We start from the raw sequence: 27,485 nt of genomic DNA on the forward strand, positions 1-27,485 counted from the left end.
CTGAGATTTTTCTCTGTTTGTTCTGTGGATGAGATACCCTCTGCGCAATTATCAAAAATGTTATCAATACTAATTAATGGATCTGCTGCATGCAATAAGGTAATAATTCATCATTGAATTTTAGGAGGGTATCTGCAGGCAAATGCCAGACTTAAAGGGGTCAAGGTGGTTGATATCAGTGAAATGGTAGCTTTGGATAAGTTGGGTATTAGGTTGATTTAATTAATCCTGTTTAACTGCTATGGAATGCCTCACTATGCCAATAGCACTTTGCACTATTTATGAATGAGCTTGCTAGTGTGCTTACATGAACAAATTTACAACATCATAGTTGCCAGAGTTTTTAAAAAAAAATAAAGTCTTAAAAAATACCTTTTAGATTGTTGCACAGTTTCTGTTGTGTTGATAGTTTCAGAAGTTAAGGAAATACTATATCCATCAAACTGTCCACACATTTGCCAAGTGACATTTACTGAGTCTGTAGTCACAACGAAGCTGATACTGCCAACTATGCTAGGAGCTTGGTAAAGAAAAAAAACAAGAACATGAAAACCTCCTCATATTGTTTTAGTGTTAAAAAGCAAAAGATCTTCCTGTATGAAGGTAATATTTTAGGCTGGGTTCACACTGCCACGACTTGGGATCCAACTTGTGAGACCTCAAGTCGCCTGACATGTCAAATGCAATGTTAGTCAATGAAAGCGGTCTTAATTAGCACTACCCAAGTCGCTCCGACTTTAGAAAAGGTTCCTGTATTACTTCAAGGCGACTTCTATAGGACTTCTATTCTATACTTCTATCAAAGTAGTACTCAATTCGCCAGGAAGTCGTCTGGGAAAGTCGCACTGCAAGTCGCATGACTTTCAGGTCGCGGCACTGCGGACCGAGACTTCAGCATTTGTTTCCAACAATATAAGCACATATCACAGCATTATGAGGAAATATATAAAATGTCACTATCAGACTTATAAAATGTTAAGAAAAAAATTTAGGAGTAGATAGAAATGTTATACCGCAGCACTGCTCAGCATCAATGAAGAATTAGATTAACAATTAATAGACATGTGCAATTTGTTTTGTAATGAATCGAAATTCAGCTGAATTTTGCATCTTCCAGACATTCGGATGTATCCGAATGTACGAATAAAAAAATAAGGAATTTAAACTAATGCAAAAGAAATTATAGCGAATATAACGAATGAATTGGACATGATTTGGTAATTGGTTAAAGATCTAATGAAACAAAATGTCAACAGTTAAATCAGCTGATTAATTTTGTGCTGGAGATTGGATTACTGGCAAAGTGCATTCCTGAGAACTGAGTGAGAAGGGTGTTGTATTGTATTTGAGCCGAGGAGAAGAGATATTGTCATTGTGTGTGTTAATAGATTCAATAAACAAACGACTTTACAAACTATGAATCATTATCACGATTATCACATTATACATACATAAATATAGAATTTCAACTAATACAAAAGAAATTATAGTGGATATAACGAATGAATTCGACATGATTCGAGATTCAGTATAACGAATATCGACACGCTACAGAAATAACAAATTATCCGAAAACGAATTACTGTAACATAACGTATATAATAGAACGAAATTATGTATTTTATGAATGACAACGAAACAAAACTAAACAAAATGTTCCGTTGTGCACAAGTCTAACATTTAACATGTGTATGAGTAAGCTAGCTATTCTCTGAAAGTCCAGATTTCCAGACATAGCACCTGCATCGACAAGTTCTTACTTGTCTCTTATATATTAATGCGTTAAATTCTCAACTTAAGCTCAGTGTATGAATGGCCAATCCTACACTGTCAATAGGAAAGCCAGTTGCTGTCCTTGGTCCTCATGTATATTATTATTATTATTATTATACAGGATTTATATCGTGGCAACAGTTTTCACTGCGCTTTACAACATGAAGGCAGACAAGTACAGTTACAATACAATTCAATACAGGAGGAATCAGAGGGATCTGCTCATCAGAGCTTACAATCTATGGCTGAAGTGCATACTGACCCACTTCAAGTGGCCTGTGATGACATGAGGGCCTCATAGGAGGTTTGAGCATCATAATTGTTTGACATTCCAGATATATTTTTCTGATATGTATGTACATTCAATTCCACCTCAGGTACCCTTGGCTGTTAGTGGACCACAGCAAAGAAACATACACTATTTTACCAAAAATATTGAGACACATGCCTTTACTGGCACATGCAATTTAATGGCATCCCAGTCTTAGTCCACAGGGTTCAATATTGAGTTGGCCCACCCTTTGCAGCTATAAGAGCTTCAAATCACTGGGAAGGCTGTCCATAAGGTTTAGACGTGTGCCTATGGGAATATTTGACCATTCTTCCAGAAGTGCATTTGTGAGGTCAGGCACTTATGTAGACAAAAAGGCCTGGCTCACAGTCTCCACTCTAATTCATTCCAAAGGTATTCTTTCACGTTGAGGTCAGGGCACTGTGCGGGTCAGTCAAGTTCCTCCATCCCAAACTCACTCATCCATGTCTTTATGCATTTTATGCACTTTCTTTGTGCACTGGTGCGCAGTCATGTTGGAACAGGAAGGGGCCATCCCCAAACTTTTCCGACAAAGTTGGGAGCATGAAATTGTCCAAAATGTCTTGGTATGCTGATGCCTTAAGAGTTCCCTTCACTGGAACTAAGGGGCCCAGCCCAACCCATAAAAAACAACTCCCCACCATAATCTCCCCGCACCAAATGATTTGGACCAGTGCACAAAGCAAGGTTGAAAAAGACATGGATGAGCAAGTTCGGGGTAGAGGAACTTGACTGGCCTGTACACAGTCCTGACCTCAACTCGATAGAACACCTTTAGGATGAATTAAAGTGGAGACTGCAAGCCAGGCCTTCTCATCTAACACCAGTGCCAGATCTCATAAATGTGCTTCTGGAAAAATGGTCAAATATTCCCATAGACACACTCCTAAACCTTGTAGACAGTCTTCCTAGAAGAGTTCAAGTTGTTATAGCTGCAAAGGGTAGGTCAACTCAATATTGAACCTTATGGACTAAGACTGGGATACCATGCTGTTCATGTGTGTGTAAAGACAGGTGTCCCAATACTTTTGGTAATATAGTGTATTAATGATATGTTGCGTGACACTTAATTCGTATATATATATTTCAGTCTTTTTTTGTTTCTTTTTTTGGTATTTTTATTTTTTGCTGTTAGGCCGCGTACACACGGGCGGACTGTTCGCCCAACCTTGTCCGCTGAACAGTGTTTGGGCGGACAGTCCGCCCGTGTGTGGGCTTTCAGCGGACAGTTTCAGCGGACAGTTGGACGGACAAAGTCTTTCGGAAATTCCGAAAAACTGTCCGCTGAAACTGTGTTTGAGCGAACAGTCCGCCCGTGTGTAGGCTACTTTCGAAATGAGCAAACTGTTCCCGCTCGGAAAGTCCGCCCATTTCGAGCGCGTGTACAGGTAGGCGGGGCCCGCAAGGGAGACGTCGCGGGCTCCGCCGCCTGGAATGGGCTTAAAGGGGAACCCGAACGCCGAAAAAAATCGGCGTGGGGGTTCCCCCAAAGTCCACACCAGACCCTTGTCCGAGCACGCTACCCAGCCGGCCAGGAAAGGGGGGCGAGCGAGCGCGCCCCCCCTCCTGAGCCGTACCAGGCCGCGTGCCCTCAACATGGGGGGGTGCCTTGGGGAAGGGGGGGCCGCCCCATTGTCACTATATAAGTGACCGCACAGCGCGGCTCTGGCATTCCGGCCGGAGAGCTCGTCGAGTCAACATCTCCAGGAGAAGAAGAAGAAGAACAAGAAGAAGAACAAGAACGGAAGGCGGCGGCGACGACAGCGGCGACAGAAGACCGGGCCACCGCCTGTAAAAGAGCTACAAGAAGGCGCGGTGGCCCGGCAGAAGAACCGAAGGCGGCGACAGAAGAACGGAAGGCAGCGGCGACAGAAGACCGGGCCACCGCCTGCAAAAGAGCTACAAGAAGGCGCGGTGGCCCGGCAGAAGAACCGAAGAGGGGGACAAGACCCCCGAAGTCAGGAGAAGAGGCCGGCGGCGGGGAGGAAGAAAGCCGGACTCCTCCGCTAGTAAAAGAGCTACACACAGATAGCGGAGGAGTCCGGCGAGAAGACCCCCGAAGACGGAAGACCCCCGGAGCTGTGCAATAAAATATTTTTTCCCTGTGTTGTGTTTTTTTTTGTACTTTATTTCACAGGTGAATGGGTAGGGGTACATTGTACCCCATACTCATTCACATAGGGTGGGGGGCCGGTATCCGGGGGCCCCCTTCTTAAAGGGGGCTCCCGGATTCCGATAAGCCCCCCGCCCGCAGACCCCGACAACCAACGGCCAGGGTTGTCGGGAAGAGGCCCTTGTCCTCATCAACATGGGGACAAGGTGCTTTGGGGTGGGGGGGCCGCGCGGCCCCCCCTTCCCCAAGGCACCCCCCCATGTTGAGGGCACGCGGCCTGGTACGGCTCAGGAGGGGGGGCGCGCTCGCTCGCCCCCCTTTCCTGGCCGGCCGGGTAGCGTGCTCGGACAAGGGTCTGGTGTGGACTTTGGGGGAACCCCCACGCCGATTTTTTTCGGCGTTGGGGTTCCCCTTTAAGCCCATTCCAGGCGGTGGAGCCCGCGACGTCTCCTTCGCGGGCCCCGCCTACCTGTACATGCGCTCGAAATGGGCGGATTTGCCTCCTCCTTACGTGGGCGAGTCCGTTCATTTCAAAAGTTGAGCGAACTGTTTGGCAAACAGTTCGCTGAAACAGTCCGCTCGTGTGTGGGCAAGTCCACTCATGCAAATTTTGAGCGGACTGTTTGCCGAAACTGTTTGACGAACAAGGTTGGGCAAACAGTCCGCGCGTGTGTACGCGGCCTTAGTGTTTTGCATAGCGATTTTTGTGCGGTAAGGGATTTACATGCTTTAGAGCTATTAAGCTGTGCTTTTGAATACAGCAATTTATTATGGGATCAACAATGGTAAATAAGTGCAGCTTTGGCAGTATACAGAACACAAGAAGAATGGTGTGCATTAACATGCAAGCAGTCCGTCTGACAGTCTTTGTGAGCCGTCTGTGACAGTTGCTGACTATCAGTAAAACATTCTCATTAATAATAAAAGGTTCGTTTAGTAGTAGAATAATACCAGGTGGTCATTGTTTTGCACAATTTTTGTTGGTTGAATAATGCACTGTGTACTTACAGTTCACCTGCAATGGGTCTATATACCTGAAATAGCACTGCTAGCAAAGATCTCAAGTGTGCCCTACTTTTCTAGTTGTAGGTTAGGCACATTGACAATGATTGTGCAAACTCTGTAAGTCTTTACAGACTAGACCTGACTCATCTTGTGTGTCTATGAAGCCTGATTTTGTGGGACACCAAGCCTAGTCGCTTTTGCTAGAGGAGCAAAAATTATGAAAATGGGTTTGCATAGTATTAAAAGTCCCAGAGAGCTATATTTATGTTATATAATACATATTAATATTATTAAATATTATTATTATTATTATTATACTACAATTTAAACTGTATTTCTTGTATAATGATGCCAATGCTAGGAAAAGGGGATCAACAATAAATATAAACTACTTACATGTTTGAATTTCTATTGTAACGTGTAGACTGTCTCGAAACAGCTCTTTTTCTGTAGACACTTGGAAAGAATAAATTGTTCCAGGTACTAATTGTGCAAACATGGCCTTTTCTTGCGTGACTTTCTGAACCTGAAATTAGGGAGCATCACATGTATTTTAAAGACAGCATACCATAATAAAGTATATGTTAGAAAGCATTCATCTGAAAACTGTTCACAAAATCAAACAATTTCAATATACAGTATACATAAACTAAAATGCTACATTAGTTTTAACATTAAAAAACACGTCATTACACAAAATATAATTTGCTATTTGCTATTTGAGATGCCGTACCCAAATAAAATGTATGTCCTTTTTTTCCCACAAATAGAGCTTTCTTTTGGTGGTATTTGATCACCTCTGCCGTTTTTATTTTTTGTGCTATATACAAAAAAAGACAATATTTTTTACTTTCTGCTTAAAAACACACCAAATAAAAAAAAATTTAAAATCTAATTTCTTCATCAATTTAGGCCAATATGCATTGGTTTGCACAAAAGTTACAGCATCTACAACTATGGTATAACTAATTTTTTTTCTTTTTACTAGTAATGGCGGCAATCAGCGACTTAGAGTGGGACAGTAATATTGTGGTGGACAAATTGGACATCGAACTGACACTTTTGATACTTTTTGGTGACCAGTGACACTAATACAGTGATCAGTGCTAAAAAATATGCACTGTTACTAGATTAATGACACTGGCAGGAAAGGAGATCGGGGCAATCAAAGGGTTAAATGTGCTCCCTGGGAGTGCTTTCTAACTGTGGAAGGGGGGGGGGGGTGTTTTAACCAAGGAAATGTAAAGATCCATGTTCCTGCTAAGCAGGGACACAAGGTCACCACATTCCCCTCCACAGAACAGCAATCTGTCTTGTTTACATAGGCAGACTACCATTTTTCCTTTCTTCTGAACGATTGGCGGGTTCCATTACCTGTATCAGCCAGCAGCCAACTGCAGGAGAAAGAAGAGGGCACTTGACAATGGCTGGTAAGGCCTGTAGTGGTGACATCACCCATAGGATTCAATTACCCATCCATTGTCAGTGCTCCCTCCTCTTCTCTGAAGCCACTGTTGCTGAAAAAAGGGAAGCTAATCGGACCAGAGTGGCATGAAAACAGGTAAATATAAACATCTAACACAGGATTGTAAGAATAGATGTTAGGAGTTAGCATTATACTGGAATTGTACTTTAAGCCTGAAATTAGTACCATTTTTACTTACCATAAATGTCTCTGAGCAGTTCATACAGATTATTTCATACTGCTGAAAACCTCCTTCAGCTCTGTCCCAAATCAGTTGAATAGATGTGTCTGTGACTTCACCTTCACGTACGTTAGATGGACTTGCCAAACCTACATTAAATGAAATCCCCAATTAAAATGGAAATATATTTTCAACATATTTTATGACACATAAGGGGGTTGATACGGTATAGGCCAGTGATGGTGAACCTTGGCACCCCAGATGTTTTGGAACTACATTTCCCATGATGCTCTGGCACTCTGCAGTGTAGTGGAGCATCATGGGAAATGTAGTTCCAAAACATCTGGGGTGCCAAGGTTCGCCATCACTGGTATAGGCAAATAGCCTGTTCACATTGCAAGGGATTATTAACTTTTTCCCTTGGTTTCATGGAGTCGGTAAGGCTCTGTTGACTTTCATCCTCCAATGTGCAAACAAAAATAAAGTTTTATTGTTTTGTGAATTTTTACCACATCTACTAAGCTAAGGGAAAAGTTCTCTTGCACCCTTAAATTGTCCTTAAGAAGGACTGTTCTTTCTCAAACAACCATACATTCTCATATAGTTCCTTACCTTCCTTGGGGGGGAATTAAAAACGGCAATCTATTCATTGAAACACATAAAGAGCACCAAGAATAAAATAAGAATACAAATGTTACTTGTATCTAGATAATATTTGCTTGCCCGGAGTTCAGTTTTATACATAAAAAAAAACATTAAACTAAAAAAAAATTACATAAATAAATGGTTATATATATTTTTGCAGTATAAATGCAGCAACAATTTATGGTAAGGACAATAAAATATCCAGATTTTTTCATTAAAATTTCAGGAGGAAGGAGCTAAAATGTACTAGTTGTACTTACAGGTTCTGACAGAAGACACTCTGTATGGAGTACTTAGCATATTCTTGCTTTTAGTATGGACTTGAAACTCATATTGCATGCCTGGAGTGAGTTGATCAATTGTGTAAGTACCATGATATAAAGGTGAAAAATACATATTTCTCCTAGGGTCATTGGTGTTCATTATAAATAGTCCATCATATACTCCCACAGCTTGCACCTGGACAAACAAAATCACCGCATGTGTGCTCTGTTCATATGGGACCACGAGTGTAACTGGTTTAGGCCCTGTAAAAATTAAGTCGGCAATAAATGCATATACATATAGCAATAGAAGAAAATAAATCTGTGTATTCAAATTGCATAATTGTTGGTGCAGAAAACATCAATATACTGTTAGCATGTATATTAAAGGCCAAAAAAGTCTTAGACTTCTTTATAATCAAGTACCAATTTATGATTTTAAATGTATTTTTGCTTTAAAATAATTTAAAATACCCTTTTTTCTTATTGAAAATGCAGTTGATACCCTCACTCCCCATTGTTCTATGCTGACATAGATGGGTAATTGGCACACCCCTCATCACACATATCCTTACATTGCTTATAGTGCTAAGGAAAAGAGAGGCGTCTCTGACCAGGTATCTATCAGATACAAGTGTATCTGTCACATTTCAAGGATCACAAATTTCAGACTTTGCCTGGTCCTGGTATGTTCAGCAAAATTCCATTAAAATGTAATTGCTTCATTCTCTTGTTTATCCTGCTTAACTGCAAGCTTTATTGTGAAGATCTACAGACATTTACAGAAAAACAGTCACCAAAGGAGAAATCTTGACGCGTTTCACAAAAAGTTAATAGTTGTAAGGATTGATCACGATTAAGCACTTTGTGTGCAACACATCTTCACAATAAATCTTACTGTCAAGCAAGATCAAAAAGAATGAAGCGATTTTACTGGGATTTTACTGTGCAGTCATTCTTAATCAACCTACACACCTTACACAACTAGAAAGTGGAGGTAAGACAATGAAAATGGAGGCTATTAGTAAAATGTCTGGCTAAATATCTATTTCTGTTACTTAAGTTGTGCTTTAACGTGTAAATTCACCTTTTAAAAAAAAGGCGAACTAACAACCTACACCATCCCCACCATCCACCTGATTCCCACTGTACTTGCCTCTATGAGTGGTGAGTTGTCAGTGCCCACACAGCCGGTCTAGCAGTTTTTTTCCTTCTTTCCTGATTGGTGCTGACACTGCACTGCTTTGACCAATCAGAATCATTCTTATGCATCCTGGAAGTCTTATAGAAAGTTGGGGAAGAAGAGCAGGGATTGCAATTCTTCATACACCGGCTGCATGTGCATTGGCAGCCCAACACCAATGGAGGTAAATATAGTGGGCACCAGGGGGTAGAGAGGGTGTAGGGTGTTAGTTCACCTTTTCATTTTTTCTGAAAAGATTCACTAACCCTTTAACTAGGCCATACAGTGCCGAAGTGGTTCGAATTTCTGCCTGGCATCACTAGGGTCGCTGTTTTGAATCCAAACCACAGCACTACCTACCTGGCATTTGCATGTTCTTCCTGTGTCTTTGTGGGTGTCCTCCCACATGCCAAAGACATGCTGATATGTTAATTAGCCCTAATATGTGTATGTATGAATGTGAGAGAGGGACTTTAGATGTTAATGTTCCTTGAAGGCAGAGACTGATGTGAATCAACAATATATATGTAAAGCACTGCATATATTGCTGGAGCTATAAAAGTACCTGTAATAAATAAATAACTATATAATCAAATGCACCTGAGGAATTTGAGAATACATTTTTTTTCTATCTTCTGAAAAATAAGGGTTTTCTGACTATTATCTAATCATAACATCAAGAGATACATCAGCTAAAAAGTACATACGTAATGTTTGCTGAATGGTGATCCTTTCACTCCGGTTTCCATCAATAACTGCGGAGAGTCCTATTTCATAAGTCATTCCGGGCACTAATGATTCAATCACAAAACTGTTGTTATCATGCACAAAATATGAAATTAGTTCAGAACTATTTGTAATAGGTTTAACCTCGATGCAGATCAAACTGGTTTCTTGTGGTGGTTGCCAGTGGACGACCACTGTATCCTCTTGTACATCATCTGGATTAATGAAGACTCTTTGGGGTGGACTAATCTCTAAAAGAGCAACAGTAGAAAGAATGAGGTAGAATGAAGTTAATGTACACACATATACTTTGAAAATATTTTTCTTCTGGATTCATGGCATGTGATATTTCATACTAGCAACTATACAGACATAGCCACAATTATAGGTAAATATATATTTTTTTGCAACTTAAAATAAACAATGCATAATGTAAAAGTGTAAAATGTAAATCCACTCACGCAAATAGTGAAAAAACTATAAACCCTTGTTGATTAGTAATCTAGTGTTTGCAGATGCTGTTCCAAACCTAGGGGTTAAAACCTAGGGGTTAAAAAAATGACGTATAAGTGAGTGGTGTGCTCTAGAACAATGAAACCACAGCACAGGGACTGTTCAAAGGGCTACAGACAAGAGAGGCAGTTCCCGGCAGCGGTTCTGGAAATGAGCAGGCCTGAGAGTTGTCAGGTCTGAGCAGAAGTCTAGCCAGGCAGCAATCAAGACTGTAGTAAGCTCCAAGAAGAGGAGTAAAGGAATAATTGGGCATTAAGAGAGTAGTCAAGTCGATCCATGTCAGCAATAACCAGCCAACTAGCAAGCATATAGCACTTACTCTTTCAGGCAGCTGGCAATAAGAGAAAGCACCAGCCACTTCAAAGGCTATAGTGTAAGTACTCTATTAACCAGAGGACATGCTCAGTGTTATTTTTGGGAAGTCCTGGCAGAGATCCTGAAAATACCAATAAAAATCCTGACAGGAATTCTGTGAGCACCATTGGAATTCCTGACAAGGATTCTGAGAGTAGGCATTCTGAAAGTCCTAGCAAGAATTCTGAGGGTACCACTGTAGTGAATCCAAAGGTTCAGTTGGACTGCACTAAAAGGAGTATCTTTCTACATGGAAGGAGAGAGATGGATGCGATTACCCCTCATAAAAGGTTTCTTTATAAAAAAAAAAATCCAAAACAGATATTTTAATTCTTGGTAAATGCCAAGACCATACATCTAAGGAGCTCTGGGGCAAGATCACCCTTTTTGACAATATAGGCAAAAATGTTGGCTGAGCCAAGTTAACCTTACCTAATTCTAAAGGAGATAGTTTTGTCCTTATTGATGTGATTGCAGCACATGAATATTTGTGTTACCACCTCGAACCAATGTAGGTGACTACAGAATGGTAAGATACAGTGAACATATAGTGACATTTCTGAAAGCGCATCTATTGAGGTATTATTTCAAATTTTTACTTGCTTTACATACACATACAATTACAAATCATACATAAAAAGGATTTTTTAAACATTAATACATATTAGTAGTCATTATATCTAACTGACCTTTTTTACATAGCAAAAAAAAGAAAAAAATATACATTGCCTTTTTTTATAGGCTGTTGTTCTAGTAACAATTGAATGGATTTAGCCTTGTGTATCAAGCAGAATATTTTCAAATTATTATACAATATGGAAAGTGTACCTGTCACCAGAGACATAATATTTTCCACTGAGCTCAGTACCCCACTTTCTCCTACAGTTTGTATGAAAATCTTGTACTTGTGATATGACTTTAGGTTTGAAATAGTGGTGGAAGTTTTGTTCTTTGCTTCCATTAAGGTCAAAAATATGTTTTCTTTCACATCAACGACTGTCAGCTTATATCCGCACAAACGTTGATCAAATGAATCTGATGGCGGATCCCATTTTAAAGCTAAACTCGATGAAGATATTTTAATGACTGTCAGATTTCTAGGATACAAAGGTCCTGGCAGAAAGACAGCAACAGAAAATGATGAGCAAATATTATAAAACAGCTCCTAATATTATCTATAAATATACATTTCCAAAGATATATTTTCTTCTACAAATGTATCTGTCATGATTCATGATGCTGCAAGTATGAGATAATGTATTTATAAATTATCAGCAATAATTTATGCCCAAGGTTTCATTTTATCTTAACACCTAATCACACAATATCAGTTACGAAGTTTACAGCAGTATTTCAAAGACAAAATGGGATGTGCAATAAAACATCATCTCTCAATTCACATATCTTATGTTTAAATAATTAACAACTTCTGTCTAGATATTTCATATTCATAAATCACGAAATCCCTGTGTAAAGACCAAATTTTCGAAAATATGCGTAATGTATAAATTCTAATAGTCGATTGTAAATGCCAAATATTATTACAACATAGGCAGCATTAAAGCCATGCTCAAGCTTTAAATTATTTTTTAGTGTTTGACAGAATGTTGAACTGATAGATCTCCTACCACATTTTTTTTAGTGACCCGTATCCCTATTGGGGAGATACCTCTCACTATCCAGCCTTCAGTGGGGACAACAACTGCAACAAAACACTTTTTTATTGTTGAAGGGTAAGAACTGTGGTCCCCAAACTGAGCCCCGTGGATTGCATGTGACTCTTTGTTTGTCTTTAACTGACCTTATGGGTACTATTCCTCCCACTGACACCAATGATGGAGAACAATTTCTCCCACTGACCCAAATGAGGGGTCACTGTTCCTCACAATAACACCAATCATAGGGCACTATACCTTCCACTGTTGGTGGTACTTGAAAACTGTGTCCGAAGATATTATATATTCAACCAATTATGAGCCTATTGTATTAAAATATTAGGGTAATATGATTCTGTGTTCACTTCAAATATCCATTAATGTTATACATGAAGGATAAGAGCAAGGCTACTAAAATCAAATATACAGAGGGCAACTCAGCACTTGTGTTTCTATGGAAAACTAATGGATGACTTGCCAGGGTTTCCTGCAGTGGAAGGTGAATATTTTGAATCTGAGAGGATAGAGAGGGCCTAGAGGAAGCATATTTATCCCTTTGGGTTATCGTGCACATAATCTTTATGAAGCTGGCTGTGAAAGGAAGCACAGACTAGTGTGAATCTGATTGCCGTAGAAAATTCTTTCTAGTGGTGTCAACTCAATACTTAATTGGATCAGATTGACATTCATACAGTTTTTCATCTAGTTAAAGCTCACATGCTGTTCAGGCATGTGTGCAAATCTATGCCTGACCATATTGCGGAGCTGGTAACATCCAGCAGAATACATTCTTAAATGGGACAGGTTCTAGAAAGGAACACTTTAGAATAAAAATTATTTTCTATATTTTCTTTTCGTTGCCATATATATATATATATATATATATATATATATATATATATATATATATATATATATATAATATTATACTTACTTGTCTGTATTGGAATAATTGGACTCAAATTATACTGTGATCCTTTACTGTCCTTTATGCACAGAATAACATGATATCTTTGTGCTGGTCTCAGCTTGTCCAACGGTGTGTATGAAGAATTAGGGTTAACACTTTGAAGATATTGAAATTTGTTGTCTGAATAATATTTGATGAATGGGTAATAGCCTTTGTGAGAATAGTCGGGTAAATTGTCCAAATGAAATAATACTCCACTTTCTGTATTAGCGTTTAGAAAATATGTGACGTTTTCTGGAACTTCTGGAACTGCAAGAATAAAAGAAAATGCAAGAGTAAAAGTAAAAAAAGGAATTTAACAATCATTTTACATGAAATTTATTCCAGCTTTCCTCATCAAGGTAGGTTGCATGTTTTTTTTTTTTTTTTTAGATTTTTGCTAGCGCAATACATACCCCCTGGGTACAAGTCTCCTATTTGATTCTTATGCCACGTACACACGATCGGAATTCTCGTCCGAAAAAACTCTGATAGTTTTCCCGTCGGAATTCTGACGGAATTTCGCTAAAACTGTCTTGCCTACACACGGTCACACCAAATTCTGACCACCAAGAACGCGGTGATGTACAACACTTACGACAGGACTAGAAAAGGGAAGTTCAATACCCAGTAGCCAATAGCTTCCATCTCATAGTTGAATCTGAGCATGCGTGAGTTTTTGCGTGTCAGGAAAATTGCGAACATGCTATCAAATTTTTGCTGGCAGGAATTCGGCCAGCTAAATTCCGATGAAGCATACACATGGTCACATTTTCCGATGAAAAGCTCTCATCGGTCTTTTGCTGGCCGAAATTCCGATTGCGTGTAAGTGGCATTACAATATATTTTTTATAACTTCTAAAAACAAAACAAAGAAAATTCCATGACCATTACATAATGACTCAGTATAATGAAATAATACAATGACCTTAACAATACAAACAGGGAAAAAGAAAATCTGTTATATAATGTGCAACAATCTGGGTGACAAAAACTAGATTTTAATCAAATTTAAGCTGCTCTTTTACATGAATTAACTCAATTGTCAAGCAATGTTTATATTTTGGCTGACTGAAGCTATCTGAAGTTACTAGACTTTTCAGAAATTAAATGCTAAACTCTAGCCAATATTGTGTAGTTTTGAATAGTCTTGGGAAAAGTTAACATTTCTTTTTTGTAACCCCTCTTCCATTTCTGTACCTCAATTTTTATGTTGGTGGCAGGGTCTCTTTAAAGGAAATCTTTAGTGTATTTTTTTCTAAATGCAAAGAGTATTCATTATTAACCTCCCTGGCGGTAATCCCGAGTCTGGCTCGGGCTGGGATTTCAGTACCACGAGTGGTAACCCTGAGCTGGATTGCATCGCTGGATACAGGGAGACTTACTTACCTTGTCCCCTGGATCTAGCGATGTCCTCCCCGCTGTGTGTGCGAGCCGTCCTCCGCTCGATTCACACAGTGCCCGAGTGCCCCTGAGCTCCGTTCCCTGCGACGTTATGATGCACGGGAGTGGAGATCGGCGCCAAATTCAAAAAAGTAAAAATACACAATACACATACAGTACTGTGAGATTACAGTACTGTATAAAAAAATACACATCCCCTTTGTCCCTAGTGGTCTGTCCAGTGCCCTGCATGCACTTTTATATTATAAATACTGTTTTTTTCTGCCTGGAATTTGGAGATTGTCCATAGCAACCAAAAAGTGTCCCTTTATGTCAAAAGTGATTTTAGACCAGCTAGCAAACAGCGATAATAAATTAGAATCCCTTGCACAATTGAGCGATAGCGATTTCTGGGGAGATCTGTCATCAAACACTAAATCTAATGACAGCGACAATTCTGCAAATGAGCAAATTTCAGTGTTTTTGGATTTGATTACATTATTGAATAATTTTTATTATTATGTGCTATCATTATTTATAGTTATTTATTATATTGTAAACTTTATCATACCGGGGATGTCTACTAGACTCTTGTTTGAACCGATTTAAGAGAGTTATTCCTAAGAATTGCAGGCCTACAGTATAAAACGCCAAATTTCCATGCAAAATAATTGTACCGCTTTCAGCACCTAAAATCAGAAACAATCATACCGCCAGGGAGGTTAAGGGTCAGTTTTCCTGAAGGAAAGTTTTGGTGTGATTCCCTCATTGTACAGCTTTTAAATACTTGAAAAACAAAAATATTCTACTTACATTCATATTCACAAAGGTATGGTAAATCCATTTGACAAAAAAATGCTGTGTAAAAATAGTTTGGACCGGTTGCATTTTGCTGTAAAGCATAACAATCTGTCTCATTCTCAGGTAAGTTTGACAACAGTGGAACTTCAGATGTGTCTAAATCATAAGAAGATCCATCTGTCCATACCAATTCTCCTTCAAACTATAAAAACAAGGCAGATGTACACATATTAAAGTTTATATACATCATAAATTTTTTATGTCTTAGTTAACAAAATCAACTTTTGCTTGACCTAAATGTCTTTCATTTATATTTTGGATTTATATAGAATCAATACACAGGGGGTTATTTACTAAAGGCAAATCCACTTTGCACTACAAATGTACTGCAAGTGTACTTGGAAGTGCAGTCGCTGTAGATCTGAGGGCATTATCTGAAATAAGGGAAAGCTCTGCTGAATTTATAATCCAATCATGTGCAAGCTAAAATGCTGTTTATTATTTCCCTTGCATGTCCCCCTCGGATCTAAAGTGACTGCACTTCCAAGTGCACTTTTGGTATTTCCTATCACCTACAGACGCTTCAAATTTCCCCCACATATCACAATTTCAATCATTTTACAGCTTCTATTCTCCAAATTATTTGCGCAGTGACTCTCTCTCAGGGCTGGGCCCAGCCCTTCCTTCTCTGAGCTGGCCGCTCAACTGTCGGCTAATTGCCAGCTCCTATCTCTCCACAGTGACCAATCTGTTGACGATATCCTGCTCGTCTGTCCTGCCTACTTAAAGTGACACTAAAGGATCATGTTTTTTTTTTAAAGAGCAAACATATCATACTTACCTCCACTGTGCAGCTCGTTTTGCACACAGTGGCCCCGAACCTGCTCTTCTGGGGTCCTTCGGTGGCTCTCGCTGCTCCTGCCCACATAAGATAACCCCCTTGTGGGCACGCTCCCGAGTCTATTCCATAGACGCCGAATGCAGGACTCTGCCCCGCCACCCGGTGCCCCGTCATTGGATTTGATTGACAGCAGCGGGGCCAATGGCGGGGCTGCTATCAATCTATCCAATCAAGAGCCTAGAATCCCGGTCAGAGAGAAAGCGCATCCCCGTGGGACAAGTTCAAGGGTTCAGGTAAGTGAAACGGGGGATGGAGGCTGGTCACTGACAGGTGTTTTTTCACCTTAATGCATAGGATGCCATATAGGTGAAAAAAACACAAACCTTTACAACCCCTTTAAGCAGTCCAGCCCAGATGATCTCTGCCTTTGCCTTGGTCACATCTCTAGAGATGCTCTCCTGTGTTCCTGTTAAAGACTTGCTTGGCTGACATTCCTTCTGGCTCCCTGACATTTTGGCTTGTCTGACTATCCATTCCGGGTTCCTGAACTCTGGCTATGTTTTAACTATGTTTACTCTGCTTACCTTTTTATTATTATTATTAAACAAGTGTTATTTAACTGTACTTCTGTCTCAGTCTGATTCATGGTTTCTGATACTCTCCTGTCGACCATAGTTGCTCACAGTGCCTGATCTATGAGAGAAGGTTAACATTTGTTTTCCCTAAACCTCTTACTGACATATGCTTTACCATACCTGCACTACGCTACCTTTGCCTCCTCCTACTTCTACCCCTTCAATCTATAACGTCTGTATACGTTTGGATATTTTTGTCCTGCCTTTGTACTTAATAAAAACATTGAACAAGAAAAGTTGTTGGAATTAAATCTTAATGGCTTTTTCCAGATATATGCACATAAAATAACACACTCATATAATGTGTAAAATTCCTGATGTGCGATATATCAACTGCTAATGTGGATGAACTTTTAAGAAAGTGTGTATAAAAAGTGAAGTAGTGCTAATTAAACAAATATAGTAAACAGGTGAATAAATATCTGACCAAATATCAACAGGAGAAATACGTATCCATAAACAGTGATAAAAAATGTTCAAAGAAGTATCAATGATAATCCCACAACACGTGATATAAATCAATATAAGTAAAAATGCAATAAATCCCGATGTGAGAAAAAAAAACTAAAAAGTCCAATTTGAACAAAGTGCAATACTGGTAAAATATAAAGTGCAATATTGGTAAAATATAATTCAAAGGATATGAGCAATCCAAAAATAATATATATATATATATATATATATATATATATATATATATATATATATATATATATATATATACAATATGAATACTCCAATAAAGCAGCAGTAAGATAGTGAACTAATGCTCTAAAAATGCACTATAAATAAAGTGCAGTGCCTTGTGCAAAAATTGGCATATAATTCAAAAACGAGGTTCATATACCGTATTTATCGGCATATAACACACACTGGCATATAACACGCACCCCAAGTTTAGGAGGGAATTTTAAGGAAAAATATTTTTAGGAGGGAAGTTTAAAGAAAAAAACCTACATTTAAATGCCCATCAATGCAGCCTTATCAGTGTCCATCTGCATCCTTGTCAATGTCATTTGCAGCCTTGCATTTCAGCCTTGTCAGTGTAATTTGCAGACTTGCATTGCAGCCTTGCCGTTTAAAAATGGCGCTACCAAAATACAGAGCGGATGTCCTGTGTATCTCGGCGGCACTCGGTAGCTCTCGGCCATTCTCGGCGGCCTTCGGCCGCACTCGGCAGCTTTCGGCCTTCTTCCGCGTGAGTCGTCATAAGCCGCCGAGTGCGGCCGAGAACGGCCGAAAGCCGCCAAGAGCCTCACAAGCGGCAGGGAATCAGCTTATAACATGCACCCACGATTTTTCCCTGATTTTAAGGGGGGAATAAGTGTGTGTTATACTCCGATAAATACAGTAGATAAAATTGATAAAATAAATAGAAACCAGAGCTCTGTCTCCAAATAGTCCTGCAACAATGTCACTCTTTTCCTATAAAAACAAATGGGAATGAGAGGAAAAAGAGTTGGCATGGGAGTCCAACAAAGGGAATCATATAGTTCAAACTGAAAGAAACCAGAGTTATGTCTCCAGATAGTCCTGCAATAATATCACTCTTTTCCTATAAAGACAAATGAAGGTGGGGGGGGGGGACAGGTATGGGAGTCCAGCAAAAGGCAAATTCAGCAGTCTCCTTTGGAATGTAAAAAAACCACATGTAGCTTGATACAATCCTCCTCCAGTGGTTCCAGCCCCTTACCTCACAAAAAGACCCCAGATGGGTCTAATGGTGCAACAAAAGCTATTCAGGCAGGGGCTCAGGATCCTTCTGAAACGTCCAGATGGTCACTGTGCTGGTTCTCGATCTCCAGGGTCTCTTGTCCTAATGGGAATGTCTCCAAACTCCACATTATCACAGACAAAATAAAAAAGGAAGGTCCACCCCACCACTGTGTTTTTTTCTACATTCCAAAGTGGACTGCTGAATTTGCCTTTTGCTGGACTCCTATACTTGTTCTTCCCCCCACCTTCATTTGTCTTTATAGGAAAAGGGTGATATTGGTGCAGGACTATCTGGAGAGAGAACTGTTTCTTTCAGTTTTAACTATATGATTCCCTTTGTTGGACTCCCATAGCAACTTTTTTGCCCCTCATTGCCATTTGTTTTTATAGGAAAAGAGTGACATTGTTGCAGGACTATTTGGAGACAGAGCTCTGGTTTCTATTTATTTTATCAATTTTATCTATATGAACCTCGTTTTTGGATGATATGCCAAAAGGCACTGCACTTTATTTATAGTGCATTAGTTCACTATGTTACTGTTGCTTTATTAGACTATTCATATTATATATATATATATATATATATATATATATATATATATATGTATTATCTTTGGGTTGCTCATATTCTTTGGATTATATTTTATAAATATTGCTCTTTATATTTTACCAATATTGCACTTGTGCCATTCTGCCGACGTACATCGGCGTGAGGCGGTCCTTAAGTGGTTAAAAAAAATCTTTTTAAAAAAAATGTTCAGCTGTTTCAGCTAATGATGGGACTTCTTCAACTTTTTTACTACTATTTATACTTTTTAAAATATTTTTTAGCACTTTTCACAGTTACTTCAGCCACTCCAGTAGGTGGAGGCAAGAACGCTTCTCACACTTTCCCCAGAAATTGTAGCTTTTCTAGTTCAAATTGAAATTTGTTTTTTTTGGGGTTTTTTTCCCTCACATCAGGATTTATTGCATTTTTACTTATATTGATTAAGATCACGTGTTGTGGGATTATTATTAATACTTTTTTAACAATTTTTATCACTGTTTATGGATACGTATACCCCCTGTTGATATTTGGTCAGATATTTATTCACCTGTTTACTATATTGTTTACTATATTGTTTAATTAGCACTACTTCAATTTTTATACACAGTTTTTATGGGTGTGGGTAACACTTTAGAAGTTTAGCTGCTTTTTATTTCCATTTAGCACTTTACCTATTTTGAAAATACTTTATAGTCAGCACAGTTTGCTTTGTTTGCGCATTAGTACACACCTTTTGAGAACTTTTAAGAAAGACTGTCACAGCATGCACATGAAAACATGGTAGAATGCAGCATGCTTTTGTTAAACCTCAAACATGCCAATCAAGGACTATAACCATCTATACCAAGGTGAAGGTGGCAAAAAAGCAGACCCTGTGCTATGTTGATATACTGTATGTTGTAAGCTGGTATGCTTTTTAGCAGCATATAGGTGTTTCAAGATTGGAACTCAAGAAAAGTTGCCTTTACAATGTGAACACCTCACCTAAAGAAAGAGTGGGAATGTGAGTGAAGGAAAATCACACTCAGGAAAGTTTAAAAAATTAGGCATTGGACTCCTCATCCTTTCACTGAGATACAAATTGGGTAAAATTCCAAAACATTATTTACCACTCCATTTTTCAACTTGAGAAAAAAATGTTCGGTGTATTGGTCATTGCCTTGCCAGTCACATTTGGAATAAGCAGTTTTAAAGTTATATTTGGGAAGGAAAACTTTAGCAATTCTTATGTATATGTATGCACTGTATACACATAATGTATGCACTGTATGTATGTGTACATTGTTAAATATTTAAAAATCAGCCATAATTAGAGAATTTCAATTTAAATCCCATTCCATTAGGATCGTGTGCACGTACCATCTGATCAGAAAGGCCACTCCATAGTAAGATTATTTCATTTTTCATATGCAGGAAATTACTTAAAAATAGCTGTTCATCCTTCGAGTGAACATTTACAAGATGGGCTCCAGGGTGTAATGCTTTACAATCATGTCCAGCTTTATGCCATGGCTTTCTATCCATGCTGAGTCTATAACAACTGCCTTTGAATGCAGACCAGCCCTCAGAACAGAGCCCTGTGAAATTACATAATACATGACATAGCTGTAAATTGTTGTAAACAGTATTACAGTAGAACAACAAAGTTAACCATACACTTATAATGGAAGGATTCTTTATTTTTTCTGAAGCCCCCCCCCCCAGTCAAGTGATCCCACTGAAGGACACTGCAGTTATGACTTGCTCTTCTACACTTTGGGGTAGATTTACTAAAACTTGTGCACACAGAATCTGGTGCAGCTGTGCATAGTAACCAATCAGCTTCTCAATTCAGCTCAATGCAATAAGGTTTGACAATAAACCATAGAAGCAAACTGGTTACTATGCACAGCTGCCCCAGATTCTGTGTACACCAGTTTTAGTAAAGCTCCCTCTTAGTTGTACAAAAGGTAGTTAAGTCATTTTAAATCTCTCAATAGCAATAGGTTATGAAAAGTTTCACATTTATTTCAATGAGTTAAAGTGTTACTAAACCCAGGACCCTGCATTCACTATATCTGGTCTCCCACAGAACATGGAAAATGCAACTATTTTAGTAAATATAAACTGCTAAATACCTTTTCTCATCAGCATTGTATAGCAGTTTTGTAACTTCTATCAGTGTCCAGCTATGTATGTATGTATGTATGTATGAGTAATGGTTAAAGCTTGTAGGAGGCATTTTTGTTCTCCTTTAACTGTCCCGTGAGGCTGCAGGACCCCTGACCCCTGTCTGGACAGTGCTGATCACATGCACCCTCACAAGAAAAATAAAGACTCTCTAGCAATACACACCAAACTAAGCATGTCCAGAGTGCCCCCAAGGCTCTGTACTATCAGGAGATAGATTGGGAACTGTGGAAGAAGGGGAGAATCAGCGAAGACAGGATCAAATAGCCTTTTTACAAAATGTGCAGGATTAACCCCTTAGGTTCCACAGTGAGTAACAAGCATGCTTTACTGCATATACAGACTGATTTTACTGCTGTGGGTTTAGTATCGCTTTAATAATGTTTTTTTATGCAACTTTATTTTTGTTTAGGGATTTATTACAAAAAATGATTTACTGGGATGATACGGTAAAAACTTAAATTTCATAGCAGGAGAAACTTAAATACCTGTTATAACTGGAATGTCAATATTCTGGGTCACGTTAATAAAGTCAAAATATTGTTGTTTTAAAGTAACCACAAAGTTGTAAAGACATCCAGGTATCAAAGTGTTCCATTCATAAAAGTCATGTTTCTTTAACATATTTCCAGAAGAATTGTTCATCACGATGGAAACAGTTACATGACCCTGGAGTTTGGCCCATGAGAAGGACACAGAAGTACTTGTCACAACAATCCTAATATCAGAAACAGCAAATGTGTCTATGAAAAAAAGGAAAAGACTAAATTAAAAGGAAATGTGATTTCTTGAGTTGTAAATTAATAGGATGCATACATATAGAGATGGTTTATTTTATTCATCAGCTCATTATACATAAACAGTAATGTGCAAATGATGGGTTCTATTATAGCTCAAAACACTATAAAACTTCATATGGTTGCTAGCATGTTGAGTGGGCTTTCTTCTTATATCTCTAGGTATTGCCACCCTCTCCTATATTCCTAGTTCTACTCAGCTGCCACGGCCATCTCCAAATAATGGAATTTTCATAATGCAGATTAAACAAATCACTGGGTATTTTATCTGTGAACATAACTTCTTCATTGTTTCCTTGTGAGAGGGCGCTCAGTCACAAATGTTACAGTGTGGAAATCAGATCATTGACATCTCACAGATATAGGAAACCAGTGTCTACCAAATTAAAAGTCAGTAACTCAGTAGAATCTTTGACGTACTTGGGGGAGATGGTCAGTCAAAACTGCCGCATGATCCTCCCACACTAAACTGTGAGAAAGTGCCTTCAAATAGGGTGTAGGAGATAGTGCCAAGATGCCACAATCAATGAAATATGTGGAAAAATAATTTATTTAAAAAAAATTACAATTGGGAGTAAAACTCTTCTAAAATTGTTATACAATTTGCCAGAAAATGTTCCAGTTTAGTGAACAAATCTATCTCCGACAACCACGTCAAGCCATTGTTTTGCCTCTACCCCCTTACATGGCTTGCTCAGTGTAAAAAAATTGCAAAAATTCTTTTTTCCACTTCTATCTAATATGATGTAACCATTCTCCAGTACAGTTCTGTCCAAAGCATGTGAAGTATAATAAACCAAGATAAGATGTTATGACATCTGTCGGTGTGTGTGTATACCTACTTGTTAAAAATGATCTAACACTTAAAGTATTGCCATCTTTCATGGATTTAATGGTGACATTATATGTGTGCTTCTCCTCAAGGTTATTTAATGAAGTATAAGTATTATAAACCTGTTGCACTGCAGAGGCCTGCAGCATGATCTACAAAGAAAAGAGAAACGGAATAACTGTGTTTAACTGACAAGTAGTTAATAGAATCTTAGTATTTACAATTTTAACATTTTATACTGTATATTATATTAACAATACATCATAAAAATGTGTAACATATAAAGATAGCAAAATCATATACAATAGAAAACAGCTGTAAATACTACTATGGTTTTTTCTTAATATTGTATTGTCAAGCCAAAATCTATTACACTAAACAGCATGTGATTGGCACCAATCAAGAATTTATAGGGCAGTATTGCGTATTTGTCATTTGTCATTGGCAACACAGATTGCATATCTGGGAAATAAGTGGTTAAAGCGGAGGTCCACCCTAAAGTGGACTTTCCGCTCATTGGAACCCTCCCCCCCTCTGGCGCCACAATTGCCACCTTTCAGGGGGGAGGGGGGTGCAGGTACCTGTACAGTACAGGTATCTGCACCCACTTCCAGCGTAGATTCTGCAGAAGGTACGCCCCTTTCCACAGAATCTACGCCCCTTTCCGAAGGTCCCCCGCTGCCTGCTGGGAAACACATGGATCCCAGAGACAGCAGGGACCATCCTTATTGCGCAGCGCGACTCGTGCATGCGCAGTAGGGAACCGGGAAATGAAGCCAAAAGGCTCCACTTCCTGATTCCCATACCCAAGATGGCGGTGGCAGCATCCGAGAGATGATCGAGAGATCGGCTTCGGGTGCCGACATCGCGGGCGTGCTGGGCGGGTAAGTGTCATTATTTTAAAAGTCAGCAGCTGCAGTATTTGTAGCTGCTGGCTTTTAAAAAATAAATAAAAAAATGGCGGACTCCCGCTTTAACAGGCTTATAGCTATGTAGAGTCCAGAGATTAATATAGATAGAAATATATAGCCAAGGTCTCCGTTGAAAAATAACTATATTGAGTTGTTGTGTTGTATTGGTAAGGACAATAGTATAGACCAAACCAAAACTAGCTTGAAATGTTATTAATGTAGTACAAATTTGCAAGGTATTTTTACATTACAAAATTGATGCTAAGGGTACATATGCAGGGGCCAAACTAAAGCGTATAAGATGGTTATATAGGGATTGGCCTATGCTTCCCTTTCACATATTTTATTTACTCTTCTACTTCCATACCATTTGTTGCTCACCACCTTATTAAAAAAAATTTAAAATGTTGACTTGTTAAAACTTAAACTAGGGCTTTGAAAGAATGGACTTTATAGGCATACTTAAAAATATATAACAAAATATTTATTAAAGTTATAACAACAAGATTTTAGACACACATGGGATAAAATACATGTAAAAGTGCAAAAGTGATTAAAACCTTCTCCCCGGTCCACCATCCATCCAGAAGTCAGGGCTTCAAGGATACAATGGGGGACCTAGGGAGATACTAAGTAAAGCAAATAGCCCACAGGTAATAGCATAAATAGTGACCTAGACAGGTTAATTCCTATAGGTAGCCAAAAATGGGTCACATAGGCCGACTCAAATGGTGTCATAACTGCTTTTTAAGATATACATAGCTTGCTTGTCTAGTTTTGCACCAATAAATTTGCTTCTTCTGGAGCTAGAGCAATAAATATTAGAACAACGTTCTTGCTATCAAGGAACACCCTAGTGGACACAAACCCAAATGAAGCAGCAGGACAGTACAAAAACTGGGTCTGTGAGTTATCTGCTTTACTCAGTATCTCCCTAGGTCCCCCTTTGTATCCTTGATGCCCTGACTTCTGGATGGATGGTGGACCGGGGAGAGGGCTCACTTTTGCACTTTTACATGTATATTATCTCATGGGTGTGTCTAAAATCTTGTTGTTATCTTTAATAAATATTTTGTTATATATTTTTAAGTATACCTATAGTCCATTCTTTCAAAGCCCTTGTTTATGTTATCAAATTACAGGATGTGGCATAGTCTACTACGCTGTACGGTTTATTTGGTCTAATCTACGCCCCTTTCCGAAGGTCCCCCGCTGCCTGCTGGGAAACACATGGATCCCAGAGACAGCAGGGACCATCCTTATTGCGCAGCGCGACTCGTGCATGCGCAGTAGGGAACCGGGAAATGAAGCCAAAAGGCTCCACTTCCTGATTCCCATACCCAAGATGGCGGTGGCAGCATCCGAGAGATGATCGAGAGATCGGCTTCGGGTGCCGACATCGCGGGCGTGCTGGGCGGGTAAGTGTCATTATTTTAAAAGTCAGCAGCTGCAGTATTTGTAGCTGCTGGCTTTTAAAAAATAAATAAAAAAATGGCGGACTCCCGCTTTAACAGGCTTATAGCTATGTAGAGTCCAGAGATTAATATAGATAGAAATATATAGCCAAGGTCTCCGTTGAAAAATAACTATATTGAGTTGTTGTGTTGTATTGGTAAGGACAATAGTATAGACCAAACCAAAACTAGCTTGAAATGTTATTAATGTAGTACAAATTTGCAAGGTATTTTTACATTACAAAATTGATGCTAAGGGTACATATGCAGGGGCCAAACTAAAGCGTATAAGATGCTTATATAGGGATTGGCCTATGCTTCCCTTTCACATATTTTATTTACTCTTCTACTTCCATACCATTTGTTGCTCACCACCTTATTAAAAAAAATTTAAAATGTTGACTTGTTAAAACTTAAACTAGGGCTTTGAAAGAATGGACTTTATAGGCATACTTAAAAATATATAACAAAATATTTATTAAAGTTATAACAACAAGATTTTAGACACACATGGGATAAAATACATGTAAAAGTGCAAAAGTGATTAAAACCTTCTCCCCGGTCCACCATCCATCCAGAAGTCAGGGCTTCAAGGATACAATGGGGGACCTAGGGAGATACTAAGTAAAGCAAATATACTGTCAACAATTTGTATTTTATTTAAATAAAATAACGCTGCACTAGGATTTGCCTGGCGCTTCTCTTCCTATTTTGCTTTCCTTTTCCCATAGTGATCGGGTCCCCCAGCCCGCGCCTGAAGCAGCCTCGCTCCCTTTCCCGCATTTTTTTCAGAGACTCAGAGTTGACAGAGGCGCACCCCCTAGAACTCTATGTTCAACTCATTTATTTCCGGACTTTGGTCGATCGATTTTTTTACAAAAACTTTTATTTTTTATTTATTTTTTATTCAATTTTTTCCCTCTACAATATATTTTTATTAAAATCCGAAAAAAGGAAAAATAGTAGTGCTTAAGTATAAATTATAACTAACTCCAAGAAACGTGACAACAATTAAATGGTATAAACAACATGTGTGAGAACAACAATTGTATCACCCTGTGATAACTGAACCAAATAAATGTGTCACAGAACAAACAAATGTAAAATAAAGTTCATGAGAGTGTCCAAAAGTATCCTGTGAAGTAATGTCTCTTCTTATTCCATCCACCACACCAAAGTGATCAGTGATTCCAGTCCCTTAAGAAATGCGCTCACCGACTCCCAATGCCCGCACTTTTGTATCAGGCTTAAGCGCTTATCAGCCAAACAGCAAGTAGTGAACCCTTGCTTCAATCATCCCTTGTGCAAATTCAAATATTCCACATGTAAAATAATAAAGGTGCTCCAATAGTGTAAAACCGTATGAATCAATTTATTAAAACAGCAGCGGTGGCTATTTATGTAAAGGGTGGACATTTTTGGAATACCTGCAGTTTTAGTAATATATTTTTATTGTTGCTATTGATGAACCTATTGATATACCTATGCATGTCCTCCCACTATTTTTCATAATCAGGCATTTCAGCGCTGAGCGTTACACCAGTGCTTTATATGTGTGTGTGTTTTTTCTAGTATTAACAACAGCCTGACACACTAAAATGATCATTTCCCAGCATGTTGCATGTTTTCAGCAACCGGGCACTATCAAGCTCCTAGCATCAATAATGGCATATAATTTCACCATTTTGAAATTGCTATTGCATTTAACTATGTAGCTTACACAATATGGAGCCATTTGTTCCATGAATTAGTGATTCATTTTGTTAGCATGATTGAAGTACTAAAAAGGATTTGCATAACATAGACCTTAAATGGTGTTAGCTTGTACAAAACTAGACTGTCACAAACATTTTGTAGACTAAGGGGCATAATGCAACAAATAATACACCCGTACCTCTGCCATTCACTTACCTGCTTATTGATCGAATGATACATTACAAAATAGCTATCAGGATTGAAATGTTCAGGAAAATCAGACCACTCTGCGAAAAGTGCAACAGATCCAATATTTCTTTCACTGCATTCCATATTACATACAATCTAGAAGAAAAAAATGCAAGCTTTGGCTCAGAAATTACATATAAGGCTCTATAAAGTGTTAATTTAAGGCAAGCAGTCCACCTGTGCCTGCTCTTTCCTTGCTTCCAGTGGCTGATTCCCACTGTTAAAAAGTGGTAAACTGCATCAAGCTGGCATTTCTAAACTGCATAGAAACTAAAGGAAACAATGTGTTGCACATGATCTTAATGTAGCAATTG

The 27,485-nt window shown here is 38.7% G+C and overlaps 2 protein-coding genes across 5 annotated transcripts in view; both read right to left on the reverse strand.

Annotated features, from left to right (window-relative positions):
• PTPRQ (protein tyrosine phosphatase receptor type Q) overlaps window positions 1-9,866 on the reverse strand; it is a 429,454-nt gene extending 419,588 nt beyond the window's left edge. For 3 of the 4 annotated variants that reach the window (XM_077471954.1, XM_077471952.1, XM_077471951.1), the window contains exons 1-5: window positions 9,649-9,866; window positions 7,756-8,022; window positions 6,869-6,999; window positions 5,601-5,730; window positions 373-520 (exon numbers count right to left, since the gene is read on the reverse strand). In XM_077471954.1, the coding sequence (XP_077328080.1) occupies window positions 373-520; window positions 5,601-5,730; window positions 6,869-6,999; window positions 7,756-8,022; window positions 9,649-9,724 (752 nt within the window). In that variant the 5' untranslated portion in view covers window positions 9,725-9,866. The remainder of the gene's footprint in view (window positions 1-372; window positions 521-5,600; window positions 5,731-6,868; window positions 7,000-7,755; window positions 8,023-9,648) is intronic. The other variant, XM_077471953.1, reaches the window with a different exon arrangement.
• Window positions 9,823-27,267, reverse strand: LOC143962060 (uncharacterized). The gene is made up of 8 exons (XM_077471397.1): window positions 27,139-27,267; window positions 22,873-23,014; window positions 21,722-21,976; window positions 20,424-20,641; window positions 15,335-15,524; window positions 13,124-13,408; window positions 11,259-11,647; window positions 9,823-9,918 (listed from the first exon to the last, which is right to left on the reverse strand). The coding sequence occupies exons 1-8, from the start codon at window positions 27,253-27,255 to the stop codon at window positions 9,823-9,825; spliced, it is 1,692 nt and encodes a 563-aa protein (XP_077327523.1). The 5' UTR covers window positions 27,256-27,267.
• Between the last annotated feature and the right edge of the window lie 218 nt (window positions 27,268-27,485).

Source organism: Lithobates pipiens, unplaced genomic scaffold (assembly GCF_037356315.1).
Source record: "Lithobates pipiens isolate NorthernLeopardFrog02 unplaced genomic scaffold, aLitPip1_a1.2 Scaffold_8, whole genome shotgun sequence".
NCBI classification, from domain to species: Eukaryota; Metazoa; Chordata; class Amphibia; order Anura; family Ranidae; genus Lithobates; species Lithobates pipiens.

What these genes read in the sequence shown, in the direction of transcription:
- LOC143962060 (XM_077471397.1), bottom strand. Translation starts at nt 27,255, where the DNA reads ATGGAATGCAGTGAAAGAAATATTGGATCTGTTGCACTTTTCGCAGAG. An exon ending in TGACATTCCAGTTATAACAG is followed by an intron (nt 20,642 to 21,721) that starts GTATTTAAGTTT and finishes GTAATTTCACAG; the next exon opens with GGCTCTGTTCTGAGGGCTGG. An exon ending in GTGGCCTTTCTGATCAGATG is followed by an intron (nt 15,525 to 20,423) that starts GTACGTGCACAC and finishes TTGTTTTTATAG; the next exon opens with TTTGAAGGAGAATTGGTATG.